Raw genomic sequence first — 18864 nt, 5'->3', positions numbered from 1 at the left:
GTAAGTATATCAAGATCATGATCACTTCTCTAAATTACTAGGTTTTGAACACAATAAAAAAAAGTGCTACAAACTTAAAACCACCTAATATTCTTATTTAAAAGTTGTTCTCCAAGCTAAAGTGGTTACTTCATTGTTAGTTTCCAAAATAAATGCATAACATAGGTCTTTTTTTTAAAGATTTTATTTGTTTATTCATGAGAGACACAGGCAGAGACACAGGCAGAGGGAGAAGCAGGCTCCATACAGGAAGCCTGACGTGGGACTCAATCCCCACGTCTCCAGGATCACACCCTGGGCCGAAGGCGGCACTAAACTCCTGAGCCACCTGGCTGCCCAATATAGATTATTTTTGATCAATAAGAAAGGAGATTATGAATGACCAAGAGGAAATGGAGTCCTTTAAAAATAAACTGTGAGGGGCACCTGGCTGGCTCAGTCGGTAGAGCATGCAACTTGATCTCAGGGTTTTGAGTTCGAGCCCCACATTAGGTCTAGAGATTACTTAAAAATAAAATATTTATAAATAAATAAATAAATAAATAAATAAATAAATAAATAAGCAAGCCGTGCCCTTAAACTTTTCAAACATTTTCTAGATATGTAGAGGAGGAAAAATGCTATAAAAACACCATTTATTGAGTTCAGCAAGGTATTTCATTTACTTTTTAAATGATACTTCTAAATATAAAATTGGGTTGAAACTAACAAAATGGATTTATGTCTGATAGAACTATTGTAATCAAAGGGGCTGAACAAAAGACCTGGTGATGGCTGAGTGAACTAGAAGGTGGCCGACTCAGCACTTTGACAAGTGATTTAAGTAAGAGCATCAGATTTGTGGAGGACTGAAGCTAGAAGACATAGTTATGGTTTCAGATAAATTATTTTATTTAAGGAAGACCTTTACATAGAGATCCAGATCTAATAAGATAAAATTTAATAAGGGTGTTTATGTAATTCTACATCCAATTTCATGACTAAACTTACTTGTTACTTGTGTATAGGAGGATATGGTGTGTGTGTATGTATCGGGAGATCTTAACTGCAACTCCTAAGAAAGCTGTTTCTGTAAGAAAAGACAAGTTAGCAAGGAAGGCAATGATATTTCCAATATCCATCAAAAAAATTGATAGGGCCCAAATTCTACACACTGCACAGATCATAGCTGGATATTGTGTTAATTCCTGGGAAATACACTTAAAGGGTTATATTCAAACCAGCGTCTCTTCCGAGGAATACGACCAGTATCCTTGTGATAAGACCTTGGGCCAAAAGTCAGAGGTGATTACAGATAAATTTGAGCCACGTCTAAGTGAGAACTGTTAGCAATCACATATCCGAGAAGAAAGAATTGACCACCTGGAAGGAGAGTTGTTCCTCATGATTATGTCCAATATAGACCTGCCAAGTATGTGTATGATGCAGAAGTACTATACGGGGGATTCAAATTATACGACAGATTGAATCATGCTCTTCAAATTGTCTCTACCCTGGAATTCTGTGATTCTCTATGTAATTCAGAGAACAGGACTCAGGAGAACCTAAGCTTTTCAAATTCTATTCATTTATTTTTTAACATCGCAGTGCCTGGCATATCGCAGGTACTCAAAACATGTTTTCCAAATAACTGAATGCACGGATAGAAGCTGCGTGGGGAAAGAACTCTAAACGTGAAAATCTGAGAAAAGAACAGGAATTAGGGCAGTGACTTCTATCCAGATGACTAAACGAGGAACCTGGGCTTCCTCTTTGCCCTTGGGCTTCCTTCTCCATGCACCTCTCTCTACTATCCATACAATAGGTCTTTGAAATCTCTCAGCTGGATTGGTTTTCTTCTTTCCCTTTCAGACCATCATAGTTAAACCATGTCCCATTCTCGCCTTCCTGTAATCCATTCTTCACCCTTCAGCTAAAGAGATCGCTCTAAATTATGTTTCTGAACCTGCCTACAATCCCTCAGTTACTACTTAGCTTCCTTAGGATAAATTCCAGATGCCTTTAGATGGCTCATAAATCCCTGCATCCCCTGGTCCCTATTTATCTGACCAGCTTTATCTCTCTCTACTTCCCATGTTGCATGTATGGTCTTAATATACTAAATATCTATTTCTTGTTGATAATTACTCCTCTCTCCCCATGTGCATATATTCTGTTCCATTTTCCTCCTCAGTCTTCATATAGTAATGATAATAATTATCTATTATCTATGCAGTAACTGATAATCACATTGAGCAGTTACAATATTCTAGGTGCCATTCTACACGTTTTAGATGCATTATCTCTTTCAATTTTCTTTTTTTAAAAAAAAAAAATTTTTCTTTTTTTTTTTTCTTTTTTTTTATCTCTTTCAATTTTCACAAAGCCTTCGAGGTAGCTGCTGCTGTTTTCCTCTGCCTGTGAGGAAACCTAGCTTTCCAGGCCCTGTGCTATACAAGAGGCTGGACCTACTGGCTCAGCTTTCCTCTAAATTATTTGGGATCTCAGGGTAAAGCTGCAATTTAAAGCATGTAGTTGTCAGCTGGACCTTGAATATCCTATATAATCTTGGATGCTTTATATAAGGAGTCAAAAAAGAACTCCTCACTCTCTGTATACTCTAAAAAGAGTAGCATATTTTTTTCTAGAGAATAGTTTCTCATCTGACCCTATCCCATCTTTCAACATGAGCAACAAATATATTCAAACCAAACACCTTTTTTTTTTTTTTTAAAGACTGGGAGGGGAATATAGTTTCAAAGCATAAGATGTAGCTGTGTTATAAGATTTCTTTTTTATATATAATTAGCAGCACATATCTCAAAGTTTGATATAAGAATAGTGATTATCTCTTATAAATAAGCTATGTAAGAAATTTAAACGTGCTTAAATCAATCTTAGGCTATTCATTCCAATAAAACTTACAAAGTCGGTATCAAAGAGCAAGGATAATTAACTCCCTTTTCTAAAAGAAAAAAAAAGTCACTAATTAGATTTAAATATGATGCTGGTGTCTTAATCTGGAAAGAATTCTCTCCATTTTTTTCCCACAAATATAAGATCTTATATTGGCTCTCCATAGGTTTTTCATAAGGTCTTTGAAGATGCCCTCCCTTCCTGCAGTTATTTAAAAATTAGCCACCCATCAAGCAAGATTCTCTTCCTTGCTTCTACATTCCTAAGGAGGACAGTGGTTATCCATATCTTATTGCTAGAGTTTTATTCAAAAAATAGTTTATGCCAAAAGATTTCCACTAAAAATTATGTATGCGTATATGTATACTTTATGCACATGTGTATACAAAACTACAATTAAATGTCTTTGTTTCATATTTTACATAATCAAAACTTTAATCATGGGCCTGACTGGGTTAGTTTTGCTGGGCAAATTAGAAGAATAAAGATTTCCTAACCTCTGTGTAAGAGTCTCAAGAATCTCAAACTTAAACTATTGGAAATCAGTATTAACTTTAACAAACATTTAATTCTGAAGTACTGTGATGATGAACCATACTGAAAACTTCTGAAACCATACTGAAAACATTTCCTTTCATTTGTAAAGATCACTAGATATGTGTGTGTCCATTTTTTTTTACCTGTATCTCATGTCTTTATATGTAAAGTGAGCCTTTCCGTCACCTTCGGGGTGCTCTTATATCCACATAGATCACCTGTCCACAACTTAACTTGTCCATGTCATGGCTTCATCACTTCCAATGCCATTCTCTACTCCAGGTCAGATACCTTCCATGGTCATAGTCTGTATCTTCTCATCACCTCCAAATCACTCCTACTCCAAAATTTCTATTTATTACCAATTCAAGCATATTATTCTTTCCTAAACAGTCTTCTTTCAGCTTTGCTTTATCGACTTCTTCTGCTATCAATTTTTTTACACTTCTATCCTTTCTCAGCACACTAGCCCCTTTCTCTTCCCTCCTTGCTTCCTATTTAGCTTAGATTCCATGTGCATAATTTCAACACACTCAAAAATTCCTAAACGCTTTTGCTCCTCTTTCATTTGATTGTATCCACGTGTCATACTCGCAGCCCCCAATGAATTTTCTTTCTTCATGTCTGCGTTTGAACACTTCTGTGCTCCTGGAGAACATCATAGCACAAGTTGAGCCAGCTTCAATTGGGAACTCAGCAGTGCCCAGTAACTGCAGTATGTTTGTCTTACAGATCTTGTTTCTACTCTGCAGCTTTCATTAGAGACCCCCACTGTCCTCAAGCCCGCATCTTCTGCAGATGAGCTCAGTCTGCCTGGGAGGGAGAGAAAAAAGGAACCATCAAGGTGCCCTGAATTATTTGCTGCCAAATATGCCCTAACACTAGTTCCTCTCCTATTTCACTAGAGGAAACTAGGAAACTCTTCTTACCTGAGCCCACCTCTTCCCAGTTTCTCAGTCAAGTTGTGCTGACTTCCTTCAATTCTTCCCTCTTCTGTGTTTTGGCTGCCAGCACTTACACATTCTCAGGTTTCACCTGTTAAGAAGAATCCTTACTTTATTCCCCTTTTCCACGTTACTACCCATCCACTTCCCAATCTGGTGTCAATAACTGATTCTAAAATCTGAGTCACCAACTTGAACTTTAAGAAGCAAGAGGCAAGCACATTGAAGCTCGTGTTGTGAGTTACTTATCCTGTGAAGTTTTAACATTCAAAGTTGACTAGTTTGTAAACAGGCAAAGGCCCATTCATTTAATAAGAGATCTAGAAGATTGAAGGGAGACCGTTGAAAAGTTTCAGGCACCCATTTTGGAATATGACATATACTAGCTGGTAATGTCTCCTTGTGTCTGGATGTATGCTGATGTTCCCAAGGAAAACATGCCAATAATTGGATTGGATCTTATTCATTAAATGGTAACTTAAAACCTGTTCTTTCTCTATGTCAATTGAAACTTGTTATTTGCCTGTTACTCATAGTGGTCTTTAACTGAAGAACATTTATTTTTTCACAGAGTTTGTCTTGGTATTATTGTAACCTTGACAATCTGGAGTGAAGAGAAAAAAAGGATAAAGGTGTTATGTGTTTTATAAATAACTGCTCGTAGGAAAGAATATAGAAAGAAGAAAAATTAAATACTGTATCTAGATGAAAAACTCTGCAAATATATATTCCCTCTGACATAAATTTGTAGTATAATCCCACATCATATATCAGAGTCATTTATGACTCTAGCTCTTTGTCCTTTGCAGAACTTTTTTTAAGTCATGAGCTGAAATATTTAATATTATAAAGTGACATAACTGCTCACTATTGCTTTAAATTAATTGACTATGGAGAACAAGAAAATGCATAAAAACTGAGAAATCAGACAGCTTATAAAAACCGATAACCTACATTAGAACTTTAAGCAGTACTTTTTGAATGTCTCCTTTATATCTGTGTTTCCTGTTTATTTTCATAATTTCTCTTACATTTTTATTTAAGGTATTTTTCTTGGTATAAGCTTTCGGTTTTTGAAAATGACAAATGAGGATGTGAGGACTATTAATATTCCACTGTGTGCAGATTTAATCAACTTGTTTTAGTGGAGGGCATTTCCTAGATAGCTGGTAGGCTGCGAAAGATGATTTTGTCCATGGGAGTAACTGGTCCCAAGTACTTCTGGCAATTTTCCTGGAAAGCTCAGAAATTGCCTTTTCTTAAGAGCTCATCAGAGTTCACAGGTATGTTGACAGGAAAGTCATTTTAACCACTTAGAAGGAGTCTCTTTGGGTTTTAATTTTCTTTCTGTTGCATGTGTGATGTAAAAAATATGCCTCAAATTTCTTAGAACATTGTAGTGCCAATGTGAATGGACATTTATGTTTTTGTTCTTGTGAAAATTTAAATAGCTTCCCCACAGCTGCTCTGGAGTTAAGGTCAAAGAATATGCATTCTCTGAAAGGCCTATCTAATAAAATAACACATGGTTTCTCTGAATGAATGCGTTTAGATGAGGCACGTACAGGGTGTTCCATTGCACGTCAACCTTTTCTTTATAATGATTGAGCAATAAAAAAGAAACTCTATAAGTTGCCTAATTTCGGAGTTGTGAATTTCTGCTTCATACTTTGTTGTATTTAATATATTTTATGAGTTGTAGTAAAAGTTTTCTTTTTTCTAAAAACTAGTCTATTATGCTTGTATAGAAATTTTAAAATAATATTCTCATGGCTTTTTGTTGAATTATTTAAATTCCATATTTTCCCAGTGCCACTACTATATCCAGGGAGCAAGTGGGCTACCTCAAAAGCTACATTTAAATCGATGTTGTTTTATGATGATTGTGATAGTATTGGTGAACCAATCTAGTTTGCTTTTTTCCTCAAGGAAAGCAACATTTATAAACATCTGTCTAAATAAATGTTCCTATTGAAAGAGACTCAATTGGCACAAATGACATTTCTTTTGCCAGTTCAGACAGAGGAAGAAGAAGTAGTGTAGCAAGGGGAGTAGAGTGATAGAATTCGTTTAGACTTTCTCATGTTCTGAAAGCTGGCAAATCCATCTTTATAAAAACAATAATAGTTATTATTGTGACATTTGTTAGAATATTAAAATTATGGGCCTGGAATGTAAAATTTCTTCTTGGCCCAGTTTAAGGTAAGGAGATCGAAAATTAGAACCTGTTAGTAATTATGTCCAAGTCACGTCTGAGAACTAGCACCCAGATATTCTCACCCTCTAACTAGTGCTCTCTTCAGCTGCTGTATCTCCAGGGGTCTACTGAACTTTTCTTCAGCTCAACAGTAAGCGTGTAAGGTTGTATGAGAATCTGAGCACTATTTTGTAAGTTATCACTTTCATTTGTGAAACAACAGGAGTGGCCTGAGGCAAAGAATGTTCTTTAATAAAGTGCCTGGCTTCTTCCGGGGTATACTAGAGGCTGGGAAAAATGTGGTCATGCATGTTTCAGAGTGGCTCATTTTCAAGAGACAGACTTACTAGTCAACAATTAGAGCTGCCCTAACCTGATCATGCTTTTGGACGCAGTGAGTATGTATGTCACGGTGAAATTTAAAAAAAAAAAAAAAAAAAAAAAGGTTCCATGTCTTTCTCATATCTGAGCTTTTGCACATCTGAAATGATGCTCTTGTTTTATTCCATGGCTTTCTTTGGACTGAAATGTATCCATTAACATTTGTGTGCTTTTCTTTTCCATCCATCCTTCTCCATCTCATGAAAAGCACATCTGGGTAAGTTGAATGACAATGGCTGCTGAACATGTTTATTTTCAGCACCATCCTTTTTTTCTTTTATCTTTAGTATTTCTCTTTTCAGTTTTAACACAAGCTGCACTGCCTCTGACCTCAAATGAAAATTGTGAAGTGTATTCATTTCTACACCGTAAAGGAATCATTGGTTCAGAGAAATGTTCATACTCCAATGAATGATGGTGGCCTTGCAGGCACTTCCACTTCTTCAGTTCTGTCAGGCGCATGTCAAAAGGCATTCCAGACATCATTTCCTTACTTCTCAAGTCATTCTCTAGGAGTTAGCGTGGCACTCAGGGAGGCTTAAGTCATAGGCCACTTCTGTACTTTGGACTCTCCTGCATGATTGGGTCCTCCTGTGTGTTCCCTCATGCTTCATGGTGCTCCACTTGCATTCTCTTCCAGACACAAACTTCTATGTTAACTACTAGAACTGTCCTTAAACAAAGAGACTTAAATGCTGGAACTTCCCTACTGGGACTTTTGTACCCAGATTAGATTCCAAAGAAATCCTTGGTTTTGGTTGATTCCTTTAGTTTTGCGTGTTCTTTGCATTATTTCCTATACTATTGGTTAATTTTCAGAGCTTTAAAAATCCAAACTACTCAATCCTGCTCTTTGAACGAAAATTAAAACATGTTATTAATCTATTCCTAAGACAACTTGGGCTGTAAAGCAAAACAAATTATTTACAACATTTATAAAACATTTACATTGGTGTAAACTTTTGCACGAGTAACATGGCGAGCTTTAAAAAACACATTAGTTTGAGAGTTACTCCTTTTAAACTTAAAGCAATGTGTGTGTGTGTATATATATATATATATATGTATATATGTATATATATACACACACACACACATAATGGGTAAATAAATGGGTTCCATTGAGATGCTGTTATACAGGAAACTACGGAGAGTGCCCCTAATTTGCTATATGGATATTTCATATATCAATACAAGGTCATGAACTTTGTAATATTGCTTAGTTCATTACTATGGCTTATATTTGTCTTACTTTCCCACTCTAATTTTAAGTTATAGTTACTACTACTAATTATTTAACAATGAAGATTTTACTTCTGTTAGGAAATTTATGATATTAAGGAAAGCTCTAGTAAGTGTTCTTTAAAATGCAAGGCAAGCTGAGGTTAGGGTACTGTTCAACTATGCTAGCCAAAGTTTCAAGCTCTTACTTTGGAAAATAATGAATATTCTAGACATTAGATTTAAGACAGTGTTTTTTGTGTCATCATGTAATACCGGTCTTCTATTTTCTAATGACTTTTAAATTTCATGAGGAAAATAATCCCAATAAATAAAACTTCATTTCCCTATCACTTTTTGAATGAAATACTGAAAGTAATAAATGGATGATGCATTGTCATTTATGGGCTTCAAGAAACTGATGTAATTGTCTTCATTCTAAAATTCAGATTCTTGTCATCTTGTACATACGTGCTACTAGAACTTAACATTTTAGGACCTCAAAATCATTTCTCTAGTAGAATTGATAAAGGCAAGCTTTGGAAGTTAAAGTGTCAGGAGGAGAGTACAAATATAGTGAAAACAGAAGATTTGAGATGGAAAGATCAATCATTGAATAAAGAAACAGAAGATAAGAATTTAAGCACCAATTTTCCCATTTGTTGCATACCCTTGAGGGACTGACATGTTCTCCGTATTTACTGATACTACTGTCAACTTCCTGCACCTCATAAGAGTATGAGGAAATATGTCTAACTTCAGAAACATGAAACTATAAACTTCAAAATCTTGGGCAGCCCCGGCGGCTCAGTGGTTTAGCGCCACCTTCAGTCTAGGGCCTGATCCTGGAGACCCGGGGTGGAGTCCCATGTAGGGCTCCCTGCATGGAGCCTGCTTCTCCCTCTGCCTGTGTCTCTGCCTCTCTGTGTCACTCATGAATAAATAAATAAAATCTTAAAAAAAAAAAAAAATCTGAGTTAAAGAGGGCTGAAAATTAGATGAGGCACTAAGGTAATCTAGTCTAAATGGTATCCAAATAACCTGAAAATTACCAGTGTTCCTCCAGTAAGTCCCCAATTTACTATCAGAAAGTGACTAGAGAAAACAGACCACAGAGTCTTTCAAAAGTGAAATTGTTTCATGAAAAGTAATACAAGTTCCTTTAGTTTTCAATAATAGGGTAATTGTATTGCCCCATCACATGTTGGATGTGCATGCATGTGTGCGTGCGTTTATATCTTTTTAATGGTTTCGAAACTGATTAAATTCAAAATAAAGTGAGGAAAGAAATTATGTAAATCCCAATTCAAATTCACAAATAAAGTAAATTTCTGAGACTATGCCCTCCATTTCAGAGCAGCTTGAAGAAAAAAAGCTTCAATATGAATAAGCTTCAGTTTTAATGTAGTCAAACTATTTCAACTCCAAACAACCTAGCATGTGTTCTTGGAATCTAAATAAAACACTACTTAGATGCATAATGGACTTTTATATGCACTTCATGTGAAAATGTGCCATATTATGATATACAAACACACATACCCTTGCACACACACAAAATCACAGTATGCTGTGCTTTTAAAATCAAGTCAACCTTGTTAATGTTGAATTCAAAACTCTTAATTTATGGAGTTAAATATGTATATTTAGGCAATCAAAGTTCTGAAGCAGCTGATTGGGATTTTGACATTTCTGTTTAGAATAATTATGTTAATTAAGATATACATTTTCAGCTTGCACATGTTAGAAAAAAATGTGGGTGGCACCACATTTTGTTCATATTTGCTGACCAGAATTTCAAACAGTTCCTCAAATATGTAATGTTGATTTCCATAGAATTGATCGACAAGTCTAGATTTCTGAATGATAGAGTTATAGTCTATCATCTGTTTGAAATTTGAGGAGATCATTTCCTACTTTACCCTCCTGACTACTGAATTTTAATGTAACAATTAATAATGGTGTGAAATGAAAGTAGATTTACTGCTAGCATTATGTAAGGGAGGTTATTCTCAAGCCTACACTGTTAAGAAGTAGATTCAACTGTCAAATTATTTTGACTTATATTTTATTTTTGGTTCCTATTGAACCACATATTTATTTCTTCTGGTTATATCAATAACTGATTACTTGTCATGTGCTACAGTAAATAAATAAGCCCTTGAGATGAATTTCTCAATCAGCGCACTACTTTGTATTAAAATTACACAAAGTCAGTCGAACTGAAACAAGTCACAAGAAATTCAGATTTTCCATCCCAGTTAGGTAAACATGATCAGCCTCCTTCCTCTGACAGAGGTACAGAACCTGATATTAAGGAGGAACAGGAAAAGAAAAGGAACAGCTTCTTTTTTCTCTTATAGTGTTGAAGATTAAAAGGCATGGTAGTAAGGGGGTAAAGACTATACATCTTAGCCAGGAAGCCAAATGAAGATGTGCCACTTCTAAATATAAGTGAACCACAAGAAAAGAAAGAGAAGTGGGAGACTAACATTTTATTTAATACTAAAAATGAAGTGGATGCTATAACGTAATAAAATTATTACAATCAGTTTATCCTCCTTTCTCAGTTATGAAAAATTCAAAGGGTAATTAGCTAACAGATCATATGGGGATTAAGAAAGTTAACTCTCTGGCCAAGTTTTGGGGGCTCAGATTCTGGCTCCACCACTCACTGGTTCTATGCTCCAAGTGACTTTTGCCCTTTAGTGTCTTCATCTCCAAATGAGTATCGGTACATATCTTATCATTGTAAATGTTAAAGAAATTATTCCTATACATATACACTTAGGATACAGACTTTGTGATAAATGCATGCTAGCTATTAATATATGGGATCCAAACTCTAATTTGTCTACATCCAGAACCTCTATTCTTTCACACCATGATATCCTATTTCTGAAGAATAGAAGTGGTTTAGGTGAAACAAGAGAGCACATTAGATAAATCTCTATTACAGTACATTTTAAATGAGAGATATGAGAAGTGCAATAACTGGAGTATACACAAGTTAAAATATTTGTATAGAAGAGAAATTTAATTCTGCCTGGGAGAGGTCTTGGAATCTTACCAAGAAGGATAAAGCATTAGCTGTGTCTGAAGGACAAGGATGAGTTTGCCATGATTATGATGTGAAGAAGGATGTTTCAGTTAGAAGAAAAAGACAGCAAAAGTATGGAAGGTCAAATAGAATGAGATATTGGGAGAATGGCAAGTGTTTCAGTACTGGTTGAGCACAAGAGCCTGGAGAGAAAGCCAGGGCCAGATTACTAAGAGTGTTTCTCATAATGCTAAGATAGTTGACCTTTACTTTCAGGACAATGGGGAGTTTTTTAAGTAAGCAAGTCTTAACAAAAAAATTGTGTTTAGGAGGGTCTCATTGGGAGTTGGAAAAAGGGTAGGAAGGAGTGGTACCAAACAAGAGAATGAGAGACTCTGGGAGTCCACTTCCATGATCCACAAATGATGAGAATTTGAATAAGCTTTGGTGGTGGTCAGTCAATTTGCAAAGTATCTTATTTAATGTTAGAGTACATTTTTTCTCTTTCTGAACAACCAATATAAGTAACTACTAAACAAAATTCTTCTCTTTAAGGTGCAATGCATAGTTTGATGTTAATAAAAACAGAACACTTAGAATTCACCATATGATCAAAGATCCCGGGTGGTTGTCAACATTGAGAGTTTTATGGATCACAATATAATAACTGTTCAAGAGAGACTCTTGTCTAGAGTGTGGGGAGAAAAGCAAGATGTGGTGGAAGAGCAAAGAGTTATCTTTGGGACTTTAGAATCTTGGGTGAGAGATGAGTTGCATGCATGTGGTGCTCATCAACAATCCCTATGGGGGATGTTTGACACTGTAAGTTTCCAGATTTTGAAGGATAAAGAGTCCTTGTGGAATGGGATTATCACAAAATGAAAGGAAGAGTCATGATTTAGGCAAACAGTTAAGATTTTGATAGTTGAAGAAGGGAAAGAACTTATCCACTCTGGAAAATGATAGTTGCAGTGATGGGATTACTTTTTACACAAGTTATTTGTGAAAGTAGGTTCTCAGTTCTGGTTAAAAGTAAGTAAAGATGATTAGAAAAGTAAATCAAAATTAAACCTATTTAGAATTTGTAATTCAGGTTGAGGGTTATACTTTAGACATTTAAGGAACCATTGGAGGGTTTTCAGAGGACAGCACTATTGCAAAAGTAACGGCTCACACTCATTAGCTGCTTCCTTTGTGGAAGGCACTGGTGTCGTCACATTACATGTATTTTCTCAGGTCACTTTCATTGCAGCCCTCTGAGGGAGGTACTGTTACCAGCTTTATTTTACAGATGAGGAAACTGAGGCAGAAAGAGGTAAAGTGACTTTGTCTGTGGATGCACAGCTAAGAGGAGGCACCAAGAATGAAGCCTAAGCAATCAGACTTTAGAAGTTTACCTGGTCTGGTATCATGGCAGATTTTTTTTTTATGTCAGTGTATTAGAAGGGTTTGAGAACTGGAGATAGGAACCAATTAAAGGGTTGGGGCGGGGGGGATGGATGGTGGCAACAAGAATAGAAAGGAAAGAAAGATGAAATAGAAAACATGAAGGGGAAATTGTCAGGCATTAAATGGAAGGCGACTGACTCGGCCATCCTGAGTGACAGAGGAAGGGGTGCTGTATGTTATTCAGACAGTCATATCACAAATTGGCAATCCTAAAATAGCACCGTAGGCTAAGTGGTCTGAGAATAAAGTCTCTTTTCACTGACAGTGATGAACAATCCATGTTGAGAAGAATATGAGAAAGGCTTTACTGGCCCTGTGGTCTGTGACTTTTTTGAGTAATTAATGAACTTTATTTCTCAGAGCTTAACACTTTATTGAACTTGTTGATTTATAAGTTGTGTTTCCCTACTGTAAGGGCATGAGTACAGGGAACTTTGCATGCCCCAGGATCAACCAAATTTGTTAGGTAGTCAGTCATCTGATTTTTTTATAGACCTACTGTGGGCTGAGTTTCATGTTCAGCAAAGAATAAAACCAATTGAGTCACTAAAAGCTTAAAGGTACCCTAGGTAGGAATACTTAGTGTACTAGGGTGCTTATAAAAATAAGTAGTAAATTTTGCCTCAGGGGCAAGGAAAGGATGATTTTCAGACAAGAAGCATCTTTGTTGGTCTTGAAAATCAAGACAAAGTGAGTGGGGAGACAAGGCAGGGAGGCATGAGGACATTGTTTAGTGTGATAGAAACATAGCTCACAAATATGCGAGCATATTCCACCAATTAGGTCAAAACTGCAATAGCCGAGGAGAGACATAAAACCAAAAAAGGAGAAGCCAGACATTTCCATTTGGATGGAGTCATTGAGGCAAATTAGTGTGGATTAGGAGTTAGAAGCTACAAGCCCGGCAAATGCCCTTGATTCATGCACATTTTTTAGACTCTCTTGATCATGTATCCAGAAATCCTTGGGTGTGGTTGTTCCTAGGGTACCCACACCTTGTTCCTGTCCTCAGACCTGCAGAGCTTGCACAGCGCCCTCTCTGTGCGGTTATATATGGGCTGGCAAATGAAAGGACACACACCGAAGTGTTCCCCACCTGTTGGCCTTCTTCCTAAGGTATCACTTTCCAGGCCCAGTAACTCCCTGACACCTGTCTCAAGAGAGACTTTGGGGGAACCCTAACGTCATTCTTTATTGTGGATGATAATGTGTTTCTTGAAAATACTCAATAATTCACAAGTTTTTCTTATTCAAAACGACCTTCCTTTACAATTAGTGCTTTTCTTTGAGTTTTGGCGCAGGTGATGACTAGCCCGAGCCACATAGATTTTCTAAAAGGAAGTGCTACTGATATCCTCTAAATTCTAGTCTAAATCTTAAAACAAAACTGCATACCCATAACGATAGTGAGATATATGTTATCCTTTGGGAAAAGATGGTTGAATATTAGATTTTCTGGACAAAAAAAAACGTTCTGCTGCATGCAGTCCTGCTGCAAAACCCAGCTTCTCCCCGCCCCACCCCATTCTAGCAGGTTTTTCTCAGTTTCAAGTGTGTCACCCCCAAGGCCTTTACGTGGGATCCAGCCCTGCCAGCTGGGAACCAAAGGACAGAAGCCGTTGGACTCCACCTCCCTTTTCTTATTATCTTAGCATATTCTTACTGACTTTTCCAAGGGCCAGATTGCCCAAAGAATTCACAATCGTGCAATTAAATTTCTGTTCCGACAGAAAATAGAACTATCTGAGCACACTGGATTGCCTCCTGTCAGGGATCCCAAGCCAGATCAGACTTGGGATCAGCTGGAATGGGTGTTATTCCCCACACACCAGCTCAAGGGGAGACAGACCTTAAGGACTTTTTTTATTATTATTATTATTGTGTTTTGAAACCTAAAACCCTGAATGGCCTTGTAAGCCAAAATAGAAAAAGATATTTGGACTACAAAAAAGAGAAACATCATGGGGCTCAATTTGCTGACACAAGGACCCCCTAAATGTGAACGATGACAGACATGTTCAACGTTCACAGCTGTTTATTGAGCACCTTGTCTGTGCCTGACCTTGTTCTAGATGCTTCTAATTATCTCTAAACAGAATATGTGAAAACATTGGTCCTTCTTGAGCTCATATTTGATGGGGGATATAATGGACTGAGGTGTGAATGATACTCTGTGTTAGAAGATAAGTGCCATGGAGAGAAATAAATCAAGGAACAGGGGTCAAAATGTCTGGTGGGGGTTAAAGGAGGGAGGGAAGGAGACAGTCAGAGAAGGTGACATGTGAGTAAATAGTAGAAGTCAGAGAGGGAGTAGACCATACGGAGATAGAGGGCCAAGCATTCCTTACAGAGAGAAGAGTGGGCATGAAGATCTTGAGGCACAACAAGGCCTGAGCTGCTTGCAGGGAAGTGGAGGCATGGAGGCAGTGTCGCTGTGTGAGGTAGCAGCTGAATCAGAGAGCTGAAGAGGGTCAGGGGGCGGGGGGGGGGGGAGGGGTCCTAACTGCTGCTTTGCCTTTTCTTCTCAGAGAGACCAGGAGTGATTGGAGGGTGATGAGCAGCGAAGTTACATTATCGGACTTAAGTTTTAACAGGTTCACTCTGGCTTGTGTGATGCAATATTTTAGAGAATTAGAAGTTTCACAATAAAAGTGTTCTGCTTTTAAAATGGCTTTTGTAAAAATAATAATAATAATAATAATAATAAATAAAATAAAATGGTTTCTGTACAACTCATATAATTCACTTGTGACAATGCTATGTGCTTCCCAGGTGTGGAGTGCATATTTACTTGCCTTTTTACTAAATGTAGCAAAAAAACAGCTGCAAATGTATGTTGGTGTCTTCCCCTTGACTGCCACTCGGCTGCTCCATAACTGGAAGTGCTGCTTCCCCTATTAGCTGTAACCTCACAACTCTGATTAACGCTCCCGGCTCTGCCATTGGCTTGCGTGTAGTCCATGCCGAGTCCTTCCCCCGACCTTCCCCCTCTTACTGCTCATGCTGCTTGGAACGCCTTCCCACATGCCCTTCAAAGCCAGCTTGGTTGCCATGATGCCTTCACCAATTGTTTCCATTGCTATTAACCCATTTTCTAAAATCCTCACACTCGGATTGTGCATCACCGAGTTTTAGCATCTATTTGTGTAATACATTGTGCTTTTGGACAGCTCGTGTGTTTGCTTTTCCCTCTAACCAGGGATCTTCTTAAAAACAACTGGGTCCGTGCCTGTGTTTTTCACATTGAGCACAGGTCTAAGCTCACCACAGGTGCTTACAATGAGTACCTAGTGGTCGGTTGGTTGACCCTTTAATCCCTTTCTATCAATCCAGCAACAGTAAGAGTAGGCTACTTGAGTCTGTATTTCAGTGAAGGAATGTCGGGATGCCCACGGGAGTGGGGGCTGGTACCACAATCCAAGGTGAGGAAGCCCCTCTAGTTTTCACTTTGGATTCGAGGCACTGGTGTCACTCTTCCCTGTCACAGGGGCTGAATAACTTACACGTAGAATTAACCTATGCCTTCTTTGCTATTTCCTCAATTGAAACAGCAGTTGATCTATGTGTCTCTTCAGCTGCTGTAACTTCAGTATTTGTATTGCCTCTGTTTCTTTTTCCCGCTGAATTTCTGTTGGCAGTATCCCCTGCAAATATGGGAAGTTCTCACTGAAAAGCACTTTCAATTATATACAGTTGACCATTGAACACGGTGGGTTTTAAACTGCTCGGGCCCACTTACATGAGAATTTTCTTGGATAAATACACTACAGTTTTATGATGTATTTTCTCTTCCTTGTGATCTTCTTAAGATTTTCTTTCCTCTATGCTTATTATAATACAGCATAAAATACATAATATGTGTTAATCAGCTGTTTATGTGGTCATAAGGTTTCCAGTCAGCAGGAAGCTATTAGTAGTTCAGTTTTCAGAGAGTCAAAGTTAAATGCAGATCCCTGTGCAGGGGGTTGGTGCCCCTCGCCCCCATGTTGTCCAAGGGTCAACTGTATGTTAACATATTATAATAAGTAATTGATTATTTGATGGTAGGAAGTAATCAAATGCTTCATTTTGGAGTTCATATATGATATCATTGATCGATTCCTAAGCAATGAAAGACACACATTCAAAAGAGCAGGTAATATACTACATTTTTATCATCTATGTGTAAGATCAGAGCACACTAAGGAAAAGAGAATATATTTTCCAATATCGTCCTGCTCAGGTATATATCAGCTTGAGTTTAGGTGAAAACACATATCTGCTATCTCAACAATGAATGACACAAATTGGTTTTATAAATGGATGTCAGTTATAAAGCTCAGTAGCAGAGACAGTGATTAATAATACAGTTGCCACGGCTTTTTACAACATTCTGCTATCAGGATCAACCATTTGTTTTCACTGAGGTGTTTCACTTTCATTAAAAACGGGGATGATTATAGATGAAAATGAATGTACTATTGAATTTCACACCTTACATTGCTTTCTAGTGATAGGAGTTAATTTCCTTCCAAGTTCTCTTTGAATGAGAGGTAATTTCATAGTCTAGATGAAAAAAAAAAAAAAAAAAAAAAAAACACCTCTTCATGTAGCTACCTGGACCTGGGGAGCATACTAAGATGAAGCACATCTTTGAATGGGGCTAAACTAACCAAATTTATCTACTACCTTTATATACAGACATTTTCTCTACCATTGCAATAGTAAGGAGAAGTGAGCAAGGCAGATGGATGAAGCCTCATTTAATTCAGATCCCATAATGTATGCTTCAATATCTATATGGGGCCATTTTCTTGTTAAAGAGATAAGATATTTGCTGATAATATAATTCAACTTTAGTCCATTAACATTTAACGTTTGAATTTTGTGAATAAATGTTGGGAGAAATTATTTTTAGATGTTGGTGTTTCACTCATAAAATCAATGAGTGATTTCTATGTATTACTAAAAGGAGGAAAGGCTTTTTTTATTCTATATTACCTCAGAAAAGCTTGTAAAGTATTATTTTTTTTAAAAGAAACTATTGTCATTACAAATAATCACCACTGTCTTTTTCCATGCTACCTAACTAATAATCTTTGCTGTGTACTTCAGGCATGAACTTCTAGAAGAAGCTCGGAGGAAGGGATTACCTTTTGCTCAATGGGATGGGCCCACTGTGGTTGCATGGCTGGAGGTAAGAAAATTAAACCAGAAAGTTCTTAAATTAATCACTCCAGTTTGACAGTTTTTCTAGATATGGGTAAGGATGGGTTTCTGAAGTCACAGTTTTCCAATAGCCTGGAGTAGCTTATAAAGGGAATATTTGCTTTATCCAGGGGGCTGTGGGCATTGTTGTGGTCTTAATCTGATACATTCTTGTGATTGGGGTGGAAGGAAACACCTAGTAGGATAAAAAAGTTTCTCTGAATTTCACCATCTTCATGTCTAGAGAAAGAGAAGACAGTTATTAAACCACATATCCGTTGTTGCAAGAAAACCTCTGACCCAGTCCATCAGTCCAGGGTTCTTCTTCATCGGCAGGTTACAGAGAAGAACCACCTCTGTGTTCCATCCTGCTGTGTTATCCAAGATCTCACTGTCACCTGAATGCATAGAGAACCATTCCTTTGCTTATACATTAATTCCTGAACCTAATTCTCTAAAGCCTAGAGGCCAGCTAGGTTTAGACGGCTGGCATAAAGCAAGAGAATGCGTATCCCCTTGCTCTCTTCTGGGTCTAAAGTGAATGTTATATTGAAACAGGAACTACATTCAGCATTTTCTACAGAACACGGGGACCGGGAAAAAGAAAACAACACCCGAGCAGGGTAGAGGGCAGCAGAAGTGGGCTGGGACAGTGAAGGGAGCACATATTTGACCATAAAAGACCCCTTCATACTACTTATTAGTAGTGTTCACTGCCTATTCCATTCAGTTCTCTAATGTGGGCTGCTAGCAGCTGCCAGGTTATGCCAATGTCAGGGCAAAGAAGAAAATGGGTTTTTCTAAGTGGCTAGAGATTATAAGATCACTTACTTCCTTTATCCTATCATATCCAGAGCTAACAAATTAATGAGGAAAAATTAAAACCCATTTTAGTTTAAAAAATAGTCTTCTATCGATAGATGTGAAAACATACTTGGCATTTTTTTCTTGGACTGAGTGAAAGAAGCCTGTGTCTTGCTTTATTTTATTCTCTCATATCAGTCAGGGAATTT

General features: G+C 37.3%; 1 protein-coding gene across 23 annotated transcripts in view; it reads left to right on the top strand.

The window, feature by feature from the left end:
* PPFIA2 (PTPRF interacting protein alpha 2) overlaps positions 1–18864 on the top strand; it is a 469116-nt gene that overhangs the window by 419111 nt on the left and 31141 nt on the right. For 13 of the 23 annotated variants that reach the window (XM_038558539.1, XM_038558538.1, XM_038558548.1 and 10 more), the window contains 2 exons: positions 7163–7171; positions 17759–17840. In XM_038558539.1, the coding sequence (XP_038414467.1) occupies positions 7163–7171; positions 17759–17840 (91 nt within the window). The remainder of the gene's footprint in view (positions 1–7162; positions 7172–17758; positions 17841–18864) is intronic. The other 10 variants (XM_038558557.1, XM_038558551.1, XM_038558550.1 and 7 more) reach the window with 1 other exon arrangement.

The sequence above is a fragment of the Canis lupus genome, chromosome 15, assembly GCF_011100685.1.
Source record: "Canis lupus familiaris isolate Mischka breed German Shepherd chromosome 15, alternate assembly UU_Cfam_GSD_1.0, whole genome shotgun sequence".
In the NCBI taxonomy this organism is placed as follows: Eukaryota; Metazoa; Chordata; class Mammalia; order Carnivora; family Canidae; genus Canis; species Canis lupus.
This window is presented reverse-complemented; position numbering and strand designations above follow the sequence as displayed.